The sequence below is a fragment of the Myodes glareolus genome, chromosome 4 (assembly GCF_982192425.1).
Source record: "Myodes glareolus chromosome 4, mMyoGla1.1, whole genome shotgun sequence".
NCBI classification, from domain to species: Eukaryota; Metazoa; Chordata; class Mammalia; order Rodentia; family Cricetidae; genus Myodes; species Myodes glareolus.
Window position 1 is genome coordinate 65,985,489 of NC_142029.1, and position 26,640 is coordinate 66,012,128.

The 26,640-nt window shown below is 37.9% G+C and overlaps 1 protein-coding gene across 7 annotated transcripts in view; it reads right to left on the reverse strand.

Annotated features, from left to right (window-relative positions):
- Window positions 1-26,640, reverse strand: part of Dock3 (dedicator of cytokinesis 3) — a 389,362-nt gene that overhangs the window by 223,049 nt on the left and 139,673 nt on the right. For all 7 annotated transcript variants that reach the window (XM_085689689.2, XM_085689687.2, XM_085689686.2 and 4 more), the window contains exon 5: window positions 21,415-21,511. In XM_085689689.2, the coding sequence (XP_085545815.1) occupies window positions 21,415-21,511 (97 nt within the window). The remainder of the gene's footprint in view (window positions 1-21,414; window positions 21,512-26,640) is intronic.

A 26,640-nucleotide genomic window follows, 5' to 3' on the forward strand; every position in this document is an offset into this window, starting at 1 on the left:
TGAGCTTAGCAAAACCTATTCTTCCCTAGGTTGCTTTGGTCCAGTACTTTATTTTTTTTTTGTAGCGATGAGAGAACTAATAAAGTTATATTCATTTATTTTACTGAATAACTTTTATTGTAAAGGACACTTAATTTTGTTAAATGTATTTGTCACATCTGAGATGATTATAAGATTTTCATATTTATTCTGTCAATATGGCATTTCACATGCATTAATTTGTTCATGTTTATTCACCCTTATATAGGGGATGAATATCATTTGGTTATGATGTATAATCCTTCAATATAATAATGGATTCTGATTTCAAAAATTTGTTGGAGATTGTGTGTATTTATTTTTCAAGGATAGTGCTATATGGTTTTATTTCTTCCAGAGTCTGAGTTTGAAACTGTAGCTATGGGTATATTCCCAAGAGTGGATTGCTGGATCATGAGGAAGGTTGACTCCCAATTTTCTGAGAAACCGCCACACTGATTTCCCAAGTAGTTGCACAAGTTTGCATTCCTACCAGCAATGGATGAGTGTTCCCCTTACTCCACATCCTCTCCAGCATAAGCTATCAATAGTGTTTTTGATTTTAGCCATCTGACAGGTATAAGATAGTATCTCAAAGTTGTAATGATTTGTATTTCCCTGACAGCTAAGGAAGATGAACATGTCATTAAGTATCTTTTGACCATTTGAAATTCTTCTGTTGAGAAACCTGTTTAGTTCAGTACACCATTTTTAATTGGGTTATCTAAAATTATAATGTCTAATTTCTTGAGTTCTTTATATATTTTGGAGATCAGTCCTTTGTCTGATGTGGGGTTGGTGAAGCTCATTTCCCAATCAGCAGGCTGCCTTTTTGTCTTATTCACTGTGTTCTTTGCTTTACAGAAGATTCTCAGTTTCAGGAGGTCCCATTTACTTATTGTTGCTCTTATTGTCAGTGCTACTGAGGTTATACTTAGGAAGTGGTCTCCTGTGCCCATGAATTGAAAGCTACTTCCCACTTTTTCCTCTATCACTTTCAGTGGGGTTGGATTTATATTGAGGTCTTTAATCCATTTGGACTTGAGTTTTGTGCACGTTGATAGATACAGATATATTTTCATCCTTCTACAGGTTGATATCCAATTATGCTAGCACCATTTGTTGAAGATGCTTTCCTTTTTCCACCGTATAATTTTAGCTTCTTTGTCAAAAATCAGGTGTTCATAGGTGTGTGGATTAACATCCGGGTCTTCAGTTTGATTCCATTGGTCAATGTCTCTGTTTTTATGCCAATACCAGGCTGTTTTCAATACTGTAGCTCTGTATTAGAGCTTGATGTCAGGGATGGTGCTGCCTCTGGAAGTTCCTTTATTGTATAGGATTGTTTTAGTTATCCTAAGTTTTTTGTTTTTCCATATGAAATTGATTATTGTTCACTCAAGGTCTATAAAGAATTTTGTTGGGATTATGATGGGGATTGCATTGAATCTATAGATTGCTTTTGGTAGGGTTGCCATTTTTACTATGTTGATCCTTCCTATCTAATTTCCTGGTATCTTATTCAATTTCTTTCTTCAAAGACTTAAAGTTCTTGTCAAATAGGTCTTTCATTTCCCAATGAAACTCTATGTTATCCCAAGATACTCTATGTTATTTATGGCTATTGTAAAAGGTGATATTTCTCTGATTTCCCTCTCAGCTTCTTTATCTTTTGTGTGCAGGAAGGCTACTGATTTTTTTTGAGTTGATCTTCTATCTTGCCACATCACTGAAGGTATTTATCAGCTGTAGAAGTTCTCTGGTAGAGTTTTGGGGGTCACTTATATACAATATTATATCATCAGCAAATAATAAAAATTTGACTTCTTCCTTTCCAATTTGAAAACTGATCTCCTTATGTTGTCTTATTGCTATTGCTAGAACTTCAAGCATTATGTTGAAGAGATATGGAGAGAGTGGACAGCCTTATCTTGTTCCTGATTTTAGTGAAATCGCTTTGAGTTTCTCTCCATTTAATTTGATGTTAGCCGCTGGCTTGCTGTATATTGCTTTTATTATATTTAGGTATAATCCTTGTATCCCTAATCTCTCCATTACCTTTACCATGAAGGGGTGTCAAAAGCTTTTTCAGCATCTAATGAAATGATTATATGTTTTTTCCAGTTTATTTATATGATGGATTACATTGATAGATTTTCATATGTTGAACTAGCCCTGCCTCTCTGGGATGAAGCCTACTTGATCATAATGGATGATTTTTTGATGTGTTCTTGATTTCTGTTTGTCAGTATTTTATTGAGATTTTTTGCATTGATGTTCATGAGTGAGATTGGTCTATAATTGTCTTTCTTGGTTGAGTCTTTGTGCAGTTTTGGTATCAGGGTAACTGTAGCCTCATAAAAAGAGTTTGGCAATGACCCTTCTGTTTCTATTATGTGGAACACTTTGAGGAGTATAGCTATTAGCTCTTCTTGGGAGTTCTAGTAGAATTCTGCACTAAAATAATTGGGCCCTCAGCTTTTTTGGGGGGAGGGTGATTTTTGATGACAACTTCTATTTCCTCGAGATTTATAGGTCTATTTAAATTGCTCACCTGGTTTTGATTTAATTTTGGTATATGGTCAGCAATACCACTCTTGGGAATATACCCAAAATATGCTCAACCATACTACAAAAGCATTTATTCAACTATGCTCATAGCAGCATTATTTATAATAGCTAAAACTGGGAGACAACCTAGGTGCCCCTTAATAGAAGAAAGGATAAAGAAAGTGTGGCATATCTACACATCAGAATAATACTCAGTGTTTTAAAAAAATGACATATTGAACTTTGCACACAAAATAAAATAAAAAGTAGAAAACACTATTCTGAGTGAGATAACCCAGACCCCAAAATATGAATATGGTATGTACTCACTCATTAGTGAATACTAGTCATAAACAAAGGAATATTGAGCCTATAGTTCATGAACCTAGAGAAGCTAAGTAACAAGGTGAACCCAAAGAAAAACATAAAGATCCATCCACCTGGAAACTGAAAGCAGACAAGATCGCCTGACAAAATTTGGGAGCTTAGGGGCGGGGGAAAGGAAGGGGAAAGGGGGAAGAGGAGGGAAAAAGAGAAGGGTTGGGGAGAACTTGAGGGAATGGGATAGTTGAGATAAAGGAAGGACAGATATGGGAGCAAGGAAATGGATATTGATTTAGGGAGCCAATTTGGGGTTAGCAAGAAACTTGGCTCTAGAAAAGTTCCCAGGAATCCACAAGGATGACCCCAGCTAAGACTCCAAGCAATAGAGGAGAGGGTGCCTGAACTGGCCTTGCCCTGTAGTCAGACTGATACTATCTTAAATGTCATCATAGAACCTTCATCCAACCACAGATGGAAACAGAGGCAGAGATCCACATCGGAGCACTGGACTGAGCTCCTAAGGTCCAGCTGAAGAGTGGAAAGAGGAAGAGTATGAGCAAGAAAGTCAAGATCATGAGGGGTTCACCCACTGAGACAATTTGCCTAAGCCAATGAGAGCTCACGAACTCCAGCTGAACTAGGAGTGAATAAGCATGGGATCAAATTAGTCCCTCTGAATGTGGTCGACAGTTGGGGCAAACTGAGGGGCCAATGACAATGGCACTGTGCTTTGTCTTTTCTGCATGTACTGGCTTTTTGGGATCCTGTTCTCTTTGGATGTATACTTTGCTTAACCTAGATGTAGTGGTGATGGCCTTGGACTTTCCACAGGACAGGGTGCATTGCCCTCTCTTAAGATTGGAGGGAGTGGGGAAGGGTTATGGAAGGAGTAAGAGGGGAGTGGGAGGAGGGAAGGAAGTGGGAATTAGGTTGGTATTTTTAAAGTAATAAAAAAATAATAATAAAAGAAATGTGGCTATGTTAGCCTTGTAAAATTACTTTAGAAGTATTCCTGTAACCAGAATATGAAATTAATTTACTACTTTACCACATAAACAAAACCCAAAAATCAAAAAAAGAACAGCAACAAAAACAGCAAGTGAGAATTATACAAGAAATTACTTCGTTTCTTCTTTCCTTCCTCCTTTCCTTTCTCCCTTCCCTGTCTCACTCCGCATCCCTATCGCCATCCTTCATTCTATCTTTCTCTAGTTTACCCAAAAGTAGAGACATAAAACTCTCCAAATGAATAAAAGAGCACCCAACAGAATGGGGAAAACTCTTTGTCAACTACACATTAGCATCTAGAATTCATAAAGAACTTTAAAGACTAAACATCCAGAAAACAGTCAATTTTTAAGAATGGGCTATGAATAACATAAAGTTATCAAACGAAGAAAGACAAATAGTTAATGGGCACTTTTTAAAGTGCTAAATATCCTTAGCTATCAGGGAAACGGCAGATTAAAATCACTGTAAGTTTCTATCAGTCAGAATAGTCATCATCAGGAATATAAATGTCAATAAATGCTGCTATAGATGTGGCAAAAGAGGAACTCCTAACACTGCTGATAGGAATGTTAAACTAGTTCAGTCACTTTGGAAATCAGTCTGGAGGTCTATCAAAAAAAAAAAAAAAAAGAAACTAGAAACAGGATTATCATTTGACCCAACTATACCATCACAGGCACAGACTCAAAGAACGTCATATTTTTATTACAGAGATATTTGTACATCCATCTCTATTACTGCTCTATTCACAAAATCTAGGAAATAGAATCAACCCAGATAGCCATTAACTGACAAATGGATAATGAAAATGTAGTACATATACATAATGGACCATCACTCAACAGAAAAGAGAAATGAAATGTGCAAGTAAATGGATGCGATTGGAAAAAAGCACACTTAGTGAGGTCACCTATGCCCCAAAGTCAAACACCATATTTTTCTCTTATATGCAGATACTATCTTCTAATGTTATGTTTTGTATATTATGCCTGGAGTACACACGGACGTTAGGAAACTAATAATGGGCCAGTGGGCAAGGAAATACGTCCAGAATAGAGACACAGTAGTTTAGGGGTGAAGTGAACATAAAGAAGGGGAAGTAGAGTAATAGGGAAATGCAGGGACAGGGGAAGGGTTAACAAAAGTGAAGTGTGCGTGAAAAAGTCACATGAGAACCTAAGTGAAAATATTATGAAAGAGGATAGTAGATATATGTGATAGAAAAGAATGGTGCAATGGATACTTGAAGGTAGAAGTGTAAATAAGGATGGGGAAGTGGGATAGGAAAATAAGGGACACGGGGTGTTTATATATGATGAAGTTATGAAACCCCACTACTAATTGAGCAATTAAGCATAATTTCTAAAGAGGGGAAATGAACAGAGGTATGGGTGAACAATATTATTCCCATAAGATATGAATTATTTAATGAAAATCTCAATGTCAGGCACAGGTTATCTCTCAATTAGTGACCCCAAAGACACCCTAAGCAAGATGAACTTTTGCTATTGCTTTTGGTTGCTTATCATAAAAAGACTGTAAGTCCCTGCTTATAGAAAACACATCACATTTCATTTATAGGACATAAAGAAATCAATCTTGAACTGACCACAAGACTCCCATCCTGCTAACAAGTTTTTAGAGTGCTGTAAGTACTGTGCAGACTGCTGGGGAAAGGAAGAAAAGATATCAATGGTCTGATCCAGCACTTTGCCCTGCCTGCTACAGCAAAGACTTATCAGGCAAGATATGCCCACTTATTTTTCCCATCACTCTACACCCCCATCTCCACCTAACCAACTGACTTCTTAACAAGATTTGATGCCTGATCCATAGGAGGAATAATAAAAACCCATAGCTAGGATGACACAAGTCCTAGGACAGAGTAGTTACTGCAGAGACTTACGTGCTAAGGATAAGTGGCTTTGAGTGCTCAGCCACAAATGGAACATTTCTATCAACCGTCTTCCCCAATGCTCAGGGAAAATCACAGAAGACAAGCAGGAAGAATTTAAGAGCTAGGAGATAGGAAAGAGTGCTATGAAATGTTGGCCTCTGGTTATGACATGGCTGTTGTACGACTCATGAACTCATAGCAGCTGAATTAAAACACAAGATAAAAGTAAGTTTGAAATTTGAACAAGGGTTAGAGGAGGCTCCTGATGCCCCACATCTAGCTGGGAGGTCGAAGTTGACAGCTGCTGAGGGGAGACTCACTTTTCTTTGGGGGAGGGGATGAACACTAGTAGACTGTCCATGTCATAGGGAATGACCACACACACACATACACATACTGGACTTAGTGGCTTTTTCTTTTTTTAAAATTTATTTAATTAAAAAAAACTATCATTTTCCATTATACATACCAATACCAGTTCCCACTTCCTCCCCTCCTCCCATCCCCTTCACATATCCCCCACCCCACCCCCATCCACTCTTCTGAGAGGGCAAGGCACATTGTTTTGGGGAAAGTCCAAGGCCCTCCCTACTATATCTAGGCTGAGCAAGGTATCCATGCAAAGAGAATAGGTTCCCAAAAAGTCAGTATAGCAGTAGGGATAAATTCCGGTACTACTGTCAATGGCCCCTCAGTTTGCCCCAGCCATGCAACTGTCAACCACATTCAGAGGAACTAGTTTGGACCTATGCTGGTTCCTTCCCAGTACAGTTGGTGTTGGTGAGCTCCCATTAGCTCAGGTAGACTGTTTCAGTGGGTGACCCATCATGGTCTTGACCTCTTTGTTCATATTCTCATTCTTCCCACTCTTCAACTGGACTTGGGAGCTCAGTCACTGCTCCGGTGTGGGTCTCTGCCTCTGTTTCCATCAGTTGCTGAATGAAGGTTCTATGGTGATATTTAAGATATTCATCAGTCTGACTACAGGGCAAGGCCAATTCAGGCACCCTCTCCTCTATTGATTATGGTCTTAGCTGGGGTCATCTTTGTAGATTTCTGGTAATTTCTCTAGTGCCAGGTTTATTGATAACTCCACAAAGGCTCCCTCAATCCAGATATCTCTTTCCTTGCTCTCATCTCTGTTCTTCCTCCATCTAAACTATCCCATTCCCTCAAGTTCTCCTCCCCCTTTCGTCTTCCCCTTCCCACCTTTCCTTCTCCCCCTATTCCTATATTCCTGATTTTGTCAGGTGATCTTGTCTATTTCGACTTTCCAGGTAGCTCTATATATCTTTTTCTTAGGGTTCACCTTGTTACTTAGCTTCTCTAGGATCATGAACCATAGGCTCAATATCCTTTGTTTATGGCTAGTATTCACTTATGAATCAGTACATACCATATTCATCTTTTTGCGTCTGGACTACCTCACTCAGGATGGTGTTTTCTAGTTCCATCCATTTGCATGCAAAATTCACAAACAAACAAAAGACAAAAAGTTGTGAAGAAAACTGGAAATAACTTGGGAGAGATGGAAGAAAGGAGTATGGAGATGGATATGATCAAGATAATATATGTATGAAATTTTCAAATATATATTTTTCTAAATATATATGTGTATATATATTTCTTTGAGAAAAGGCAGGAAATATACGCATGTAGATTTAGTTTTGAGATAAACTTTTCCTTAGCAAACTCTTTTATCTTCTGGAGTGAAGACTTCACACTATTCTCATCCCCAGCATAGGATTTCACTGTTCTTATTTCTTTAATTTGGGGGAGAATTTAAGAAGAATTTGTATTACTTTTACTCTAAAAGTTTGGCAGAAGTCACCTATGAAACTTCTTATTTGCTTCTGTTCTATTCAGTCTTTCTCTTCCTTCATTAGTCAGTCTTGGAAGGTTATATGTTTCTGGGGATTTAGCTACTTCAATTTTGCCAATTCACTAGCACATAATCATAATATGTTCTTATCTTTTTATCAGTAGCATTAGATATCATGCTTCTTTCATATCTGACATAATCTACTCATTATAATTTCTGAGAGTTTCTTACTATGGAGTCATAACGCTGACCTCAGACACAAGATGATCCTGCCTCAGTGCCCATGTGTTGGGATTCCATACAGCAGCACTATGCATGGCCCTGGATTTATTTATATAGAGACTTCTCTCTTTAGGGTAAATGGCTCATTTTGCCTTTTCAGAATACATCAATACATTGAAATGGTTTCTAATTTCCTTTTTGCATATGTTTGAAAACTTTATCAAATTTCATTATTTTTTTTTTTACAGTCCTGTTTATTTTAGGCAAGATCACACTAAACAGTCCTGGCTGGCCTGGCACTCCCTACATAGAACAACAGTCCTGCACTGAACTCACAGAAATCCTTCTACCTCTGACTCCTGAGTAATTAAAAGATGTATATTATAATGTTCAGCTAATTTTTTCCTGTTGGTTTTCTCATGTCTTTGTTCTATTTCCTATATATCTGAATTTCATAAACTACATATATCTAAGATCATGACTATCCCAGATAAAAGTGAAAAATAAAAAAAACTATGAAAAATACTAAATCACACAGGGAACGACTAAACTGAACTAGCTCAAAGACAAGCCTAGCTGACATATTAGTTAGGAATCTGTTAGTGCAGAGAATCTCAACATGAGCCCGACTGTGATGAACTAGATGAGGTGCCGGCTCCTGCAGCTTCTGCCATATCTGATTAGCAGAATATCAGAAAACAGCAAACATTAGAAAACCAAATGGCAAGACACCTGGCCACATATGATACATGAACATACATGTTTCAACATGGATTCATTAGTCCTTCATCTTGAGGAGTCAAGTGGCCAACATTAAATAATGATTATACAGAAAGACGGTCAAATGCCATTATGATGATTTTTTAATTTTTAAAAATTTTATATTTTTAATTTTTAATTATGTATATACAGGAAGGTGTGCACATGAGTGCAGTCCCCAAGGAGGCCAAAAAAAGGCTGGATATCAGATCTCCCTAGAGCTGGAGTTAAAGGCGATTGTGAGCAGTCTTGTGCAGACACTGAGAACCAAATTCTTCTCTGTAAAATCAATGCATGTGCTTAACTGCTGAGCCTTTTCTTTAGCCCTCAAATGTCATTTCTGAACAAGTCTTTTTGGAGTCATTAACAACTTTACCCTCCAAAAAAGAATAGAACAGCTTTCTGAAAGGGTTCCATTACATAGTTCAGGATGCCTTCAACTTCTTGTATAGCTTAGGTGACCTCAAAATCCTGATTCTCCCACCTTAGACTCTACAGCACTGGGATTATGGGCACGTGTCATCATTCTTTGGGGTAGGGGGATGTTTTGTTTTGTTTTGTTTTGTTTCTTTGCAGCTTTAGTTGTCCTGGAACTTGCTCTGTATACCAGGCTAGCCTCAAACTCAAGAGATTCACCTGCCTCTGCCTCCTGAGTTCTGGAGTTAAAGGTATGTGCTACCACCATCAGGCTGTGTAATTATTCTTTAAAAATTCTTGGAAATTCTTAAAATAAGGCAGCTTATGTGGTTGATAAAATTAAGAATATTTAGAATTGTAATTGTGGTAAATATTATTCAATGACCCAAATGCTGTTTCACAAAAGTAACATTACAAATGATCAATAGAACCAGATCACACAGTAACAAAAGTTTTGAATTTAGAGAAAATGTAACAGAATGGAAACTAGAAATATAGAACACAGTTTCACAATAGAGAAATACATTGTAGAAGTGCTGTACTATATAGAATGCCTTTCACATTTTACTCCCCTAACCCACAGGATTACAAATACATTTGTTTATCAAACAAGTGATAGCTGAATTAGAAGCCACAAGTCATATCATGACATATTTTGTGGGTAACCAAGTACTTCAAAAAAAATAGATCAAAGACTGCATTTTGTAAAATAGTCATTTTTGCTATGTTAATCCTACCTTCCACTCCATGAGCATGGGAGATATATTTATCTTCTGATATCTTCTTCAATTTCTTTCCTCAAAGACTTTAAGTTGTTTTATTTTTTTAAATTCATCTATCGATTTTACATCCTAGCCTCAACCTCCCCCATCCGCCCCTTCCAGGCTTCCTTTACATGCCCTATGTAGTTGTTTTATTTTGTTTTTTCTTTTACTCTTGCTCTTTTGGGGGGGCCTAGAACCAGTTTCCAAATAAATACACAGACTTATTCTTACTTATGAATGTCCAGCCTTAGTTTGGTTGTTGCCAGTCAGCTTTTCTTAAATTATCTACCTTTTGCCTCTGGGCCTTTACCTTTCTCTGTTTCTGTATATCTTTCCTTCTTATTCTGTGTCCTCCCCTCCCCTCCCCTCCCCTCCCCCTCCCCTTCCCCCCTCCTCCTCTTCCTCCTCCTCCTCCTCCTCCTCCTCCTCCTCCTCCTCTTCCTCTTCTTCTTCTTCTTCTTCTTCTTCTCCCTCTCCCTCTCCCTCTCCCTCTCTCTCTACTCTGCCTGGCAGCCCCACTTATCTCTCCCCTACCTAGCTATTGGCCATTCAGCTCTTTATTAGACCAATCAGGTGTTTTAGGCAAGCAAAGTAGCACAGCTTCACAGAGTTAAACAAACGCAACATAAAAGAATGTCACACATCTTTGAATCATTAAAAAGATATTCCACAGCATACATGGATCTAACACATCTTCAACTAATATTCCATGACACGCCCTTATTCCCACCCCTCAACCTCCTCCTCTTCTGTCTCCATCCAAGAAATGACAGGTCTTCCATGAGTATAAATAAAACACAGCATATCAAGTTGCAGTAAAACTAAGCATTTCCCCTTGTATTACGGTTGGGCAAAGTGACTCAGTATGAGGCGTAGGGTCCCAAAGGTCAGTAAAAGAGTCGCAATGAGAAGGCTCACAAAAGCAACTAACCAGAGCTCATAGGGGCTCGCAGAGACTGAACTGACAGTCAGGGAGCACACGTGGGACTGACCTAGGCCCTCTGCATATATGTTATGGTTTTGTAGCTTGGTCCTCTTTTGGGACTCCTAACAGTGGGAACAGAGGTTGTCTCTGACTTGAGGTTTTTGGTCAGACAAATAATTCACTTCCTTGGTTAGTGTTTCCCCAATATTTTTTATATTAATTATGGCTACTGCAAAGGGTGCTGTTTCCCTGACTGCTTTCTCAAGCCATTTGTCATTTGCATATAGGAGGAATACTTTTTTTTTAAGTTTATCTTGTATCCAGTCACTTCACTGAAGGTGTTTATCAGTTATAGGAATTTCCTGAGAGAATTTTTGGGAAATAACTTCTGGAGATATCACCACCCCTGATTTCAAGCTGTATTGCAGAGCTATAGTAATAAAAAACCACATGGTATTGACATAAAAACAGACACATTGATCAATCAATGGAATTAAACCAAAAACCTAAATGTAAATCCACACACCTATGAACACCTGGTTTTTGATAAAGAAGCCAGAAATGTAATGAAAAAAATAAAGCATCTTTAACAAATAGCACTGGTCTAACTGGATAACTGCATGTAAAGGAATATATGTAGATCTATGTCAATCACCCTATACAAATACACCCTACTCAAGTCCAAGTATATCAAAGATTTCAACACAAATCTAGATCCACGGAATCTGAAAGAAAAAAAAATGGGGGAACAGCCTTGAATGTGTTGGCACAGGAGACAACTTCCTGAATAGAACACTAGTAGCACAGGCACTAACATCAACGATTAGTAAATGGGACTGGGACCTCAAGAAACTGAAAAGCTTCTGTAGGGCAAAGGACACAATTTTTTTTTGTGACACAAAGGACACAAAGGACACAAATGACAGACTACAAATTGGAAAAAGATATTCACCAACTCTACATCTAACAGAGGGCTAATATCCAAAATATACTAAGAACTCAAAAAACTAGACATCCACAAATCATATATTCCAATTTCAAAATGGGATACAGATCTAAACAAAGAATTCTCAAAAGAGGAATCTCAAATGGCTGAGAAACAAAAAAAAAAATGCTCAACATCCTTAGCCAACAAGGAAATGCAAATCAAAACAACTTTGAGATTCCATCTTATGACTGTCAGAATGGCTAAGATAAATAACACAACTGACAGCTCATGCTGGCAAGGATGTGGAACAAATGCTATTGTGGAATATTACTTTAGCTGGGCAAAGATGTGTTACATTTATTTATACTGTGGAATATATTTTAACTATGTAAAGGTATGTTATATTTGCTTATGCTGCATTTGTTTAATTATGTAAAAATGTGGTTTTTGACCTTGTCTGCCTAAAGGCACGTGATTGGTCCAATAGGGCAAAGGAGGGATAGGCAAGCCTGGCAGGCAGCGAGAATAAGTAGGAAGGGAAATCCCAGGCTAGGGAGGAGAGAGAAAAAGAAGAGAGAAAGAGAAGAGGATGAGGGGATAAGAAAGGGAGATGCCTGGGGCCTGCCAAGAAGCTGCCACCCAGTCAGACACAGAATAGAGCATATAGAATGAAAGAAAGCATACCTGAGGCAAAATGTAGATGAGGAAAAACAGTTTAAGTTATAAGAGGTAGTGGGACAAGTTAAGATCAAGTATTCATAACTAATATTAAGTCTCCATATCTTTATTTGGAAGCTTGTTGGTGCCCAAAAGAAAGCCTGATACAAAGGAAAACACTCCTCCATTGCTGGTGAGAGTGCCTCATATGAAAATCAATATGGTGGTTTCTCCTAAAATTGGGTATCATAAAAAACTCAAGACTTAGTTATCCCATTCCTGGGCATATACCCAAAGGACACTCCATCCTAGCACAAAGACACTTGCTCAACTATGTTCACAGCAGCTTTATTCATAATAACCAGAAACTGGAAACAACCTAGATGTCCCTCAACTGAAGAATAGATAAAGAAAATGTGCTACATTTGCATAATGGAGTATTACTCATTTGTTAAAATGGTATCGTGAAATTTGCAGGCAAATGGATGGAACTAGAAAAAAAAACATTCTGAGTGACCCAGACTCAGAAAGACAAACATAGTATGTACTCACTTATAAGGGGATATTAGCTGTTAAATAACTGATAATTATGCTGGAAACCACAGACCCAGAGAGGCTAAGTAACAAGGAGGCCTTAAGGGAGGTGGAAATGACACATGTATCTCCTTGAGAAGGGGAAACAGAATAGATTTTATGGGGGGACTGGGAGCAGATGGGAATGGGAACAGGAAGAATCAGGTGTGTGGGAGTACTGGAAAAGAAAATTGGAATTCAGGGGCATTGTTGGTGAAGAGGGACAATGTGGAAACCTAGTATAATAGAACCCCACTGGAATCTACAGTAGTGATCCTAGTGAAGATTCCTAATAATGGGAGAGATGGAACCTGAACTGGCCATCTTTTGTAACCAGGTAAAGCTTCCGGTGGTGGGACTGGGACATCAACTTAACCACAAAATCTTCAACTTACAATTTGCCCCTGCAAAATGTGCTGGGGTAAAAGTGGCATAGAACTTGTGGGAGTAGCCAATTCCAGGCAAGGGAGCCCATGCCTGACACTGTCTGGATGACCAGGAACCAGAGGCTGGAGGCCTCAGAGATCTAGGATAGAATCAAACATGACTGAAAAATTAATGTAATGATTCCTAATGATATTCTGCTATACTCATAGATCAGTGCCTAACCCAGTCATTATCGGCGAGGCTTCATCCAGCAACTGATGGGAGCAGATGCAGAGATCTACAGCCAAACATTAGGTAAAGCTCAGAGAACCCAGCAGAAGTGGGGAGTAGGACTTGTAGGAGCCAGAGGGGTTGATGATACCGGGAAAGCATGACCCACAAGATCAACTAAGCCGGGCTAACAAAGACTGAAATGACAATTACAGAGCCTGTATGGGTCTGAGCTAGGTACTCTGCATATGTGTTATGATTGTGTAGCTTGGTGTTCTTGTGGAACTCCTAACAGTGGGAGTGGGGACTGTCTCTGACTCTTTTGTCTGCTCTTGAGACCCTTTTCCTCCTACTGGGTTGCTTTGTCCAGCTTTCAAATAAGGGTTTGTGCCTAGTCTTACTGTAAATTGTTATACAAAAACAATTGTAAATTGTATTTGGTTGTTATCCCTGGGAGGCTTGATCTCTTATGAGAAGTGGATATGGGAAGAGGGTAGGTGTGAGGGAGGACTGGAAGTAATAGAGGGAGGAGAAATTGTGATCAGGATATAAAAAAAATGCATTAGAGAAGAATTAAAGAAAAATAACCAGAGTTTGAGTTCCAGAGCCCACATAGTAGAAGAAAAACACTGACACCTGTAAGTTGACCTCTGACCTCCACACATACACAGTGGTACTCATATATCCACTGGTAGACAAGACAGGCATGTACACACATGCACATGCGCGCGCGTGCACACACACACACACACAGACACTAAATAAATGTAATTTAAAAAATTTTAAAGACTCTAGGTCCAATTAATCTAGCATTAACTGTTACCCAAAGCAAAGCTCTAGGTAATTTATTAGAATATGAAATCCATTCTCAAAATTCAGACAATTAGGTCTTCATGTTATTAGGGTCATAAACTCAAAATTCTATTTCCACCACTGCAAGAGACCATAGGCACAAAATTAAACTTCTCTGTAAAAAGCTAACGCCAGCTCCCTTGCTGTTAGGATAGAGGATGGTCACCTCTCATAGGGGTAGCAAAATGATGAGTTAATTTCTAGTAAATTCAGCTTCTTGGCAGAATACACAGGAGATACAAATGATTGTAAAGAGCATCTGTATGCATCTGCATGTTATTTTATTGGTCCTTCATATATGATAGTGACGCGATTTTTGAAGCAACTTGAAACAAGACTATGTCTCCTTTCAAATCAATATGTATGGGCAATCTCCAAGAAAATAAAGCAACTGAAACAAATGAGCACCCAAGAACAAATCTGAAGATTCAGCAAATACTTGGTATTTCAAAAATACATTTCAGACCCAGCATGGGGGCACATGCCTTTAACCCCAGAACTTGGGAGGCAGAAGAGATTTATATCAGTTCAAAACAAACCTGGTCTGCATAGTAAGTTTCAGAACAGGCAGGTCTACATAATGATACACAATAATCAAAAAATTATTAAAAACATCTCTCTACGGATTACATAAGCTTCCTCTTTCATTTAAAACACAAGCATCCAATGGACAGGAGTCACACAAAAACTTCACGCATATTGCATGAAGACCAAAAGTGTTTGGCCACTACTACAAGACAGCAATATAGAGATTCCTCACAAAACTAAAAATAGCACTATATGATCCAGTTATACCACAACTAGGTATTTACTCAAAACATTCTAAAGCAGCATATGATAGGATAAATGCATATGTATGTCTATCGTGGTCTACTCACAACAGCCAAGTTCTGAATTAGCAGCCTAGATACCTACCATTAGATGGAAGGATAAAGAAAATGTGGTGTATAGATACACATTTCAAATACATACATACACAATGACAGTCTATTAAGCAACCAGCAAGAATGAAATAGCATTTTCTAAAAATTGGATGGAATAGAAAGTTATATTATAGAAAATAAAAATACTGCATGTTTTCTCTAATGTGGAATCCAGTATACTTTTTAAGACACAAATGTGAAAGATGATGTATCACAACCTTTAGCTAGAGTATCTGAGAAATATACTGTAGACAGTTGGAAAACAACTATGAGGTGGATGACAGAAGAAATTCACTAGTTTCAATAGCAAAGAAACGTTAGAAAACAGGACAGAAGCATCCAAGGTCATTCTAAAAAGCTCAACCCCGATTAGAAAATGTCTCCTTCCAGTGCTAAGGCAAGCAAAACTGCAGAGGATCAGAACTGCTGCTTGTGAGAAAGTTGGAACCTCAGAAAATCTGCACTATACTCTTAGTGACATATAATTCAAAGAGGAAAAAAGGGAAGGGGAGAGAAGTGACCCAAAAGCTTCCAGAGGCATGGCAGAGGAGAGGAGAATTCTGGGAAAACCCTCTCAGCATTCAATCATGGAGTGGATAGCCATTTTTAAAAGGTCCCTCCTTGGACAGTCAGCAACTATAGGTAGCTCTAGAGACAAAGATAATTACCTTCAGAGCTAGTTCTGGAAACACAGAACAGGTGTCACAGGACAGAACAAGTGAGATATGACCTACAGAACATCTCTACATAAAAGAACACAAAATCAGAAAGTTATAGTGTATTCTACAAGGTAGAAATCTAGCCTAGGCCATAAACTTAGTGTGTGACATATAAATAAAGGCACCATACCTATAAGGCATCCATTTGAGGGTCCATGCAGAAACAGGACCATCACTTGAAACCTGCCCACACACTGGGCTGTACAAAGCAGAACAGCACATGTAGCCCACCTCAGAAAGGAACTGTACAGGACCACAACCCACAGATGGCACAGAAATAAACCTGGTTCCTGTGCATGGATCAGGGACTCCTTACTTCTTACAGAAACTATCTCTGTCTATGGTACAGATCTCTCTGAATTGGCCTTCTCCTGTAATCAGAGTGATGACTACCCTAATTGCCATCATAGAACATTAATCCAGTAAGCAATGGGAGCAAATGCAGAGAAGAGATCCACAGCCAGGCATTGGACCAAGCTTCCAGAGTACTGTCAAAGAGAGGGAGGAGGGGTTATATGGGATGGGGGGAGGTGAAGATCATGATGGAGAAGCCCACAGAGACAGCTGACCCAAGCTAGTGGGAGCTCATGGACTCTGGACTGACAGCTGAGGAGCCTGCATGGGACAGAACTAGACCTCTTCATGTAGGTGACATGTGTGGCTTGGTCTGTTTGTGGGGCCCTTGGCAGTGGGACCAGAATTTATCCCTGGTGCAGGAACTGGGTTTTTGGAACCCATTCCCTATGGTGGGATACCTTGCTCAACCTTAATGCAGAGAGGAGGGCTTGGTCTTGCCTCAACTTGATGTGTCAGAGTCTTTGTTGACTACCCATGAGAGGCTTTACCCTCCTCTCTGAGGAGTGGATGGCGTGTGGGAGATGGGGAGCAAGTGAAGGGGAGGGAAAAAAGGGAAGGGAAGAAGGGGGAACTATGGTTGGTAAATGAATAAAAATTATAAAAACCTATCTTCTTCACTACTATATTTCCATTATTTAATGTGCAATTTTAATTTACTGGGTAACTTAGTCCTGCCCTATTCTCATGTCTCCCCATTTATCCTTTATTGGCAGTCTTCCTGCCTCAGCCTCCTAAGCTCTGGATTTATCTTAGGTTGTTTGACCATATTCTTCGCCTTAATCAGAATCAGATAATCAGAAACACACTAGTTTTGCTGGGTGGTAAGGAGACTAGAAAGATGAATGAAGACCAGTAAAGGAAATACAGGGTAAAAGGGATGTGCATAACTTTCTCTGTAAAGCAACATTAACATGAAGATAGTCAAAGTCCTACTAAGATAGTTACTACAATATTGATAAAAAAAATGACTCATCTTATGAGTACAAAGAATCCTTTTCTCCTTATCTATCCTAGTGCTTGCTCAATAAGACCACAGCAAGGTGGTCAGGGAGGCAGAGACATAAACCACCTATAACTTCAGCAACACTGATTTCTCTTTATTGAAGGTGGTATGACTAATGTTACTGAGTGTTGAATCTAACAGCAAACACCAGTACTGAAACCTTAGTAAGACATTATTTCTCTTGGGAATCTAGTGAAAAGCAGATTAAATTGAACTTTTGATGATAAGGGAATACAGATCCAATTTTATTGAGTAGGCATATATTCTAGATAGAGACATAGATTTGTCTTCTTCAATAATCATTCTTCCAGTATCACTATCCATGGACTCACATAATACCTTATCCCCACACTCATGGAATGCATGAATGGTTACAACTGATGAAGTAACTGGAGCAATAAGATTATGTCTACAGAATTGACTGGTCATTAACTGATCATGAAAGTACATTCTGTTTCACAGAAAAACACAGTATTGGAAAATCAAGGCATCAAGTAGGAAAAGACCTAGTCAACATCATTCCAATTGCCCATTTATAGACTTTCAAAATTCTCACCTTAGAAACTTTGAAATTTGTTAGCTTATAGACATTAGTACTGATGAGAAGCCCATGTTTTAGACAAGGGATACAAGAATTGTTCTTATATCCCAACATAAGACAGAGGCAGGAAAATCAGAAGTTTAGAGTCAAGCAGCACTACTAGTAAGTTCCAGGACAGACTGGGCTAGATAGTAAGACCCTAACTAAATACACATACACATACACACACACACACACACACACACACCACACAAATCAACAAAGGATCATATCTTATTAGTCAGAAAAATACATATAAAATATATAAACATAGCCGGGCAGTGGTGGCACATGGCTTTAATTCCAGCACTCGGGAAGCAGAGGCAGGCAGATCTTTGTGAGTTCGAGGCCAGCCCGGTCTACAAGAGTTAGTTCCAGGACAGGCTCCAAAGCTACAGATAAACCCTGTCTCAAAATAAAATAAGCAAAAAAAAATGTATAAACATGATATAACTATACATTTCATAAATTCTTTTAATTTTTTGCACTATGAATTTTACTTAACTGATTTAACAGTAGTCAGAAATACTTCAGCTTCTTAGCGTATCTTGCATCAAAATAGTGATGGAAATAGTTTCAAATCCTAGCATGGACAATGGTGACTCTTTACAATTAAGTATAAAACTAGTTCTGGGAAACAAAGGCCTTTTCTGGCAATACTGACAATCAGTCATGATTAGATTGTTTTAGGAAAAAAAGGAAAAAGATAACTTTTATGTGGCTTCAAATGAGCTTACAGTTTTTAGGGTGTTTGTTTTCAAGACAGGGTTTCGCCATACAGCTCTAGCTTTCCTAGAATATATAGCTGTCTACTATATAGACCAGACTGACCTCAAACTCACAAGTTCACCCGTCTCTGCCTCCAGGATGTTGGAATTAAAGGTGTGTGCCATCACAACTGGCTGACAATTTTGTTCTGACAGAAAAACAATCAGGTATTTTCTACAAGTGAAAGTTCTCAAATAACTTTTTATGTATATATGTATGTGTGTATGTATGTATGATATTGTCCAAATAACCTCCTTACATGAATGAAACCCATTTTATTATGTCCTTGAGATCAATTCAGATTGCTGAAAAGTACCATTCATTAATTTCTTTTAGTTTTCTATTGTATCAAAATAAACAAACAGAAATGCTATAAACTCATCTGAAATCACACATAAAGTTATCTTTTTCCTCTTTCAAAAACAACCTAATTATGACTGATAATCAGTGTTTCTAGAAAAAAACCTTTATTTCCCACTGTTAAAATATTTGGTGTTTTACCAGTTTTGTGCCTAAAAAATATTTTATGAGCATTCACGAATTGGTTTTTATGTAAATTAAGTTTTCAATTCTTAGGGCAAATATACAAATCTGGGTCATTTATTAAATCCATGTTTGATATTATAAGAAAATATAAAAATTTTCCAAATCCCTGTATCATTTTACATTCTCATCAGCAACAGAAGAGAACCTGAGCAACATCTATGCCAAGACTTGGTATTAGCAGTATTTTTTATTTCATTATTCAAAAATAGTTGTGTATTTTACTACAGCTTAGTTTTATATTATTTTAATGGTTAATGACAAGGAAAATATTCATTTGATTACTGGATATCCACATACACTTCTTAATAAAGTCTCTTTTGTATTTTTTGGCAATTATATCATTAAATAATTTCATTATTTTCAGTTTAGAGAATGTTTCAAATCTCTTAAATACATCTCTTTTTATGGATGTGTGCTTTGAAATTTTTTTCTAGCCTATAGTTTTATCTTTTCCATTTACCATGGTGATTCACAAGGCAAATATTTTAGGTTTTATTGTCCACTCTGTCAAGTTGTTCCTTGTGAGTTACAATTTTGATAACCCTAGCAACTCCCTTCCCTTCTTTACTCTATCTTCTGTAGTCTTCTGGTACATGGTTTATTTGTTCTGTCCAGGAGTCTCTGCTGTAATGCTATTATCAGCAAACAACAACAAAAATATCAGCAAGGATATGGAGAAGACATAACTAAACCCAAAACAGTGCTAAAGACAAATGTGCTTACTCCATCTTGCTAGAATTCAAACCTAAAATGGGTTGTGTTTGGCTCATCTTGCTCAGAATTCAAATTCTGCTGCTTATTTCTAATGTATAACTATGCCCATCTTATTCTCTACTCAGTGTCTAAATGGTTAAACTATTGTTTTTATTTATTTTGAATTTTGTTATCCCTAAAGGCCAAAGTACTGAAAGCCTGGTTCCTTACTGGTGATTCTACTCATTGAGAGTTAAGAGGATCATGAGAAGCTCTGGTTCACTTAATAGATTACCCACTGTAGGATAATAAAGCTAGAGAAATGGGCCTGACTGAAGAAGTAAGTCATCGGAGGAGTGCCTTTGAGTAGTGTATCTTGTTTTCCACACTTTCCAATCAGCTTCTTTTTTCCTGTAATCTGCCGTTTTCATCCATTACATTCTTTCTGACAGGATGCATTACTATGCTCAGGCCCACATGCAATGGAGCAAAGGGGACCATGAACGCAAAGTGCTACAATCTCCCTTTACTGAAATCTGTCTCTCTTTTAAGTTGTCTTGTCACAGAGATGTCAAGCAACTAATGTAAGTTTCTAATAAATTTTCAGTTAATTGTCAGACTAACAAAGTGCTACATATGATACATTCTTCTAAATAGTGCAAGAAACCATTAATACAATTTCTTGGCCTAAACCACTATTAGGATGATAGACAATAAAAGGACATTCTCAAGGTTTTTTAATCATTCAGTAAATACTTGTTTATAAAAGTATATACGAACATGCAACTTATGAAACAGATAAGATTCATGATTATGGAACTTAAATTCTAATGATCATATCAGGGTAAAGGTGCCACATGTCTTAATAAATGAAAAATGTGTTCTGCTTAGGCTCAAAAAATTCAGTTTGCTACATTCCAACTGATAATCAGAACATTCATTTAGAAACTGGTAATATTTTTTTATTACTTAAAAAAAATACCAATCCAAATTCCCACTCCCTCTCCTCCTCCCATTCCCTCCACATACCCTCCCACCTAACCCCCCACTAATCCTAAGAGAGGGTAAGGCACTTTGCCTTGTGAAAAGTCCAAGGCCCTCCCCACTATATTTATGCTGAGCAAGGTATACATCCAAAGAGAATAGGATCCCAAAAAGCCAGTACATGCAGTAGAGACAAAGACAAAGTACAGTGCCATTGTCATTGGCCCCTCAGTCTGCCCCAACTGTCAACCACATTCAGAGGGACCAGTTTGATCCCATGCTTGTTCATTCCCAGTCCAGCTGTAGTTGGTGAGCTCCCATTAGCTCAGGCAAAGTGCCTCAGTGGTTGAACCCAACTGGTAATATTTTAAAATTTCAAACTGAGAGACTGGCACCAAGGGCAGACTTTCTTCTTTCTTGGTAAATAGAACTTTACTATTCATTAAATTCGCATGAACTACATACCACATACAGCTGTTTCTAAAGATAGACTGGCCCATTCCTGTAGAGTTGTGAACTACGTACCACATAAAGCTGTTTCCATAGACTGGCCCATTCCTGTAGAGTTGCTGTAACTTCTGTCACAATAGAATCTTCAAGTGGCACCACAGTTTCATACTGCCTAGAAACCAAAATCAACCACAGTCACATTATCTTAGATAAAATTTTAGATGGCACCTGAAAGTTTTAATGTCCTAAACTCAAAATTTATAATCAAGAAAACATAAAGAGAAACACAGATAACTGCTTAGACACCTTTGTATAGTGACAGTCTACAATGCTGTAACTGGAATAAATTAATGTAAAAATATTTGGTTTTGTTATATAATTTCCAATTGTTTTTAGAAAAGCTACATTTGAAAACATTGTAGTTTTTGTTTTTTAGCATCATCTTAAATCATTGTTTATTTTCTTTAGAAAAACCATAACTACAAAACTCTTGCTTAGTGTGATAGCTTCAATATAATTAGCCCCCATAATCTCATCAGGAGTGGCATTATTAGGAGGTATGGCTTTGTTGGTGTGGGTATGGCCTTGTTGAAGTGCATCACACTTGGGGGAGGCTTTGAGGTTTCCTATGCTCAGAGTAACATCCAGTGCTATTGACTTCCTGATGCCTGGAAGATGTAGGCCTCTCAGATATTGCTCCAGTACGACATCCACTGCTTGCTACCATGTTCCTTGCCATGATAATGATGAACTGAATCTCTGAAACTGTAAGCTGTCACCTCAATTAAATGTTTTCCTTATGAGAGTTGCCATGGTCATGGTGTATCTTCACAGCAACAGAAACCTACTAAGATACTTAGGAAATTAAAAAAGAACTTCTGTAATACAAAGTAGCTCATACCCTACGCTAGAAGATCTGAAAGGATTCAAAGTCCCTAGCACAGTGCTTAATGATGTCATTCTTCTAGGCAGATAAGACTGGATACGGTGACTTTTACATTCAAATGGGAAGACAGAAATGGAAAGTTCCAAGGAATACAAACACAAAATTTAAATGATACAACTGAAGTAATAAAATAACATGCTAATAATCAATATCAAATAAATGAAGTTTTATGAATTTCAGAAAAATAATTCAAAATGATTATGCTAAGAAATTTCAATTACCTAAAATAGAAAACAAGAGTTGGATTTGTGTGGGTGATTCAAATGTCATAAGAGATGGAGTGAAAGGCTAGACCCATTCATATGAAGGTAACATGCCATCAGATATATATCCTGCTGAATAGAGGGCATTTTCTTATTAGACTAAGTAGCTTCCTATTATATCTAAAGCTAAAGGACCACAGAGACTATATGACCATGATTAAATGTTGTAGCAGGTTATGACATTAATGAATTAAGTTCAAAACTATAGGATGTATTTAGCTGCCATTTGAACACATAATCTTAAGTAGAGATTAGGTCCCAAAACTTCTTCTGCAGGAAATGTAATTTAACAGTACTGTGTTCATTCAGGACCTGCAAGGAAGGCCTAAATAAGTCAAGCATGAGATGTGCCTGTTAATTCTACTATATATAGGCAATAAGAAAAGTCTGTTTTACTTTAAATTTTAATGATAACTGTAACATAGATTTTAAAAAACAAGCAAGTCAATGAAATAAGGGAGCTGATACACAAATGAGAAACTCAGGGACTAGAAGTGTGACTCAGTGGCGGAGTGTTTAGTACATAAATGGGCCTGAATTTGATCTTCAACACATAAAAATTAAAATAAGCTCTGTGAGACATGGGAAGGAGAATTAGACACGAACTCCTGAGAAATTTGGGAGTGTGGGGGAGAGGGGCAGAAGGGGAGGGGAGAAGGAGGAGGAGAACATGAGGGAACAGGATGGTTGAGATGGGGGAAGGACAGAGATGGGGAGCAAGGAAAGTGATAGCTTGATTGAGGAAGCCTTTATGGGGCTAGCAAGAAATCTGACACTAGGGAAATTCTCAGGAATCCACAAGAATGACCCCAGCTAAGACCCTAAGCAAAAATGGAAAGTGTGCCTGAACTGACCTTCCCCTGCAATCAAGTTAATGACTACCTTAACTGTCATCATGACTACCTTAACTGTCATCATAGAACCTTCATCCAGCAACTGATGGAAGCAGATGCAAAGATCCACAGTTAAGCACCAGGTTGAGCTTCAGGAGAAAAATCCAAGAGAGGGAGGAGCGATAATATGAGCAAAGGGATAGAAACAGCTGACCTGAGCTAATGAGAGCTCACTGACTCTTGACTGATAGCAGGGGAACCTACATAGGGCCAAACTAGGTCTTCTGAATGTGGGTGACAGTTGTGTGGCTTGGACAGACTGTGGAACCACTGACAGTGGGACCAGGATTTATCCCTAGTGCTTGAACTGGCATTTTGAAGTCGACTCTTTTTCTAGAGACACCTTGTTCAGCCTTGATATAGGGGGAGGTCCTTGGTCATGCCTCACAGTGATGTTCCAAAAGACTTTGTTGATTCCCCTTGGGAAGGAATCCTTACCCTCTCTGAGGAATGGATGGGGGCTGGGATGGGGAGAAGTTGAGGGGAGTGGGAGGAGGGAAAGATGTGGGAACTGGGATTGGTATGTAAAAGAGAAAAGCTTTTTTTTTTTTAAATTAAGTTTAATAGGCCAGGTGGTGATGGCACACACCTTTAATCCCCGCACTCGAGAGGCAGAGGCAAGAGACAAAATCAGCATAACAGTACCATTTTTATAATTAGCATTTAACTGTGCAAAAATAAATTTTGAAAATATCACTTACAATGGTTGAGAATATAACTTGATGGTACAGTATTTTCATAGAGTATAGGAGATCTAATGCTTTACACAAAATTATATTTTAATAGCATTGAAAAAGATACTTAATGGAAATGAACACATTTCTCAAAAAAATACACAAGACAGATAAACAGATGCATTCAAAGATATTCAAGTCAATAATACAAAAACTTTAATCAAAACCACAATGAGATATTATCTTACACCTTTTAGGAAGTTATATCAAATAGCCAAAAGGTAAGAAGTAATAATAAAGATGTGGAAAAAGTAGTGTCCTTTTATACTTGCTGGTAGAAATGTAATTAGTTATAGTAATTATGGAAAACAAAAGAGTTCTTTAAAAACTAAAAATGAATCACCAGATGACTTAACAATTTGCTTTCTGATATGATCTAAAGGAAATTAAATCACCATCTCAAAAATATTTACTCTTCTCAGTTCAGTGATACATTCTTCATAATAGGAAAGATTAAAAAATAATGAAGTTTGTCAAGTGGCTAATAAAATGGCTCAGTCAGTAAAGTACTTGCCACACAGCATGAAAACCTAAGCTTGATCCTAGAACTCAAAAAGCTAAATGTGGAGTTGGGGGAAGCAGACACAGATGGATCCAGAGCATGCTGTCCTGTCAGCCTTGCCTAATTGGTGAACCCTTGGTCTCAATGAGAGACCTTGTCTTAAAAAATAAGGTAGACAGCTGCATTGAAATATTCAGGTCTTGCTGTTATAGGAGACCTGGGATAATTCCTAATATTAGTCTGCTATACTCATAGATTGGTGCCTAACCCAACTGTCATCAGAGAGGTTTCATCCAGCAACTAATGGAAACAGATGCAGAGAACCACGGCACACATTAAGCAGAGCTCTGGGAATCCTATGGAAGAAGTGGAAGAAGGATTGTAGGCGCCAATGGGGTCAAAGACACCACAAGAAAATCCACAGATTCAACTGGGCTCATAAAGACTCACAGAGACTAAATCAACAACCAGGGAGCCTGCATGGAACTGACCTAGGCCCTCTGCATATATGTTATAGTTGTTTAACTTGATCTTCTTGTGAGACTCCTAACAATGGGAGCAGAGGCCATCTCTGACTCTGTTGCTTGCTTTTAAGATCCTTTCCTCCTACTGGATTGCTTCATGCAGCCTTAATAGAAGAAGAGATGCCTAGGCTCACTGCAATGTGATATATCATGGATGGTTGATATCCATGGAAGGCCTGTACTTTTCTACAGAGAAACAGGAGGAAGAGTAGATGGAAGGAGGAAGAGTGGAAGGGGAAGGAACTGGGAGGAAAGAAGAAAGGGAAACTGTGGTTGGGATGTAAAAACAAAATAAATGAATGAATGAGTGAATGAATAAGTAGACAAGTAAATAAAACTACTGCTCCTAAGAAGCAATATAAGAGTTTGACCTCTAGCCCCACAGTCACACACATGCACATGCATTTGTATATACACAAACACCCACCCCACTCACATACACACACACACACACACACACACACACACACACACATACACACACAGGTCAGGAAATGAATAAAGAGAATGTAGTGTATACATATTAACAGAATTTTACTCAGCCATAAAAAGAATAATATCCTAACATTTGTGACAATATACAGGACCTGGAAAATATTGCTAAAAGAATAAAGTCAGAGAAAGATAGATATTAAATATACTCATGGCACCAAAAAAAAAGACAAATTAACAAAAGCAAGCACAAAGCTGGCTTACCAAGAATGAAGAAAATGGGGATCTTCAATTATAGATGAATAAACTCCAGAGACATAATGGCTGGCATGGTTACTACATTTGAAAATAATACTTTATAAACTTCAACTTTGCTGAAAGATTTTTAAAGTATTCTTTCTTTTTTAGCCACACATAAAGAACTTAATGATGTGATGTGACAGAAATATTAATAATCTTGGTTCTGATAATCATTTCACAATGTACACTTTAAATATGCACAGTTACTAGCAAGGTGGTAGTGGAACACACCTTTAATCCCACCACTCAGGAGGCAGAGGCAAACCAATCTCTGAGTTTGAGGCCAGTCTGGTCTACAGAGCAAGTTCCAGGACAGCTTTCAAAGCTACACAAAGAAACCCTGTCTCAAAAATAAAAATAAACAAATTAATTAATTAAAATATATACAGTTAGACATTAATAAACCTCAAGAAAAATGTCATAGGTTTCATACTAAAGAATTACTTAAAGGAGAAAAAATAATAAAACATAATAAATCTACTTTTCCTGTCAGCAATCAAGCTAGCAAATCCCACATAGCAATCAATCCAACTATGACTACAGAAGTTCTAAAATTAGAATGTTTTAAGGGTGCTGTGGAAACTGCTTCAGCCAATAGCATTTAAGATACAAGCCCACTTTGGGTGTGGTCTCATGTATCATAAAAGCAGACAAGGTCTCATGGCTGCTGGATTAGGTTCCAGCTCCCTGTGCATGCAGAGGATTGA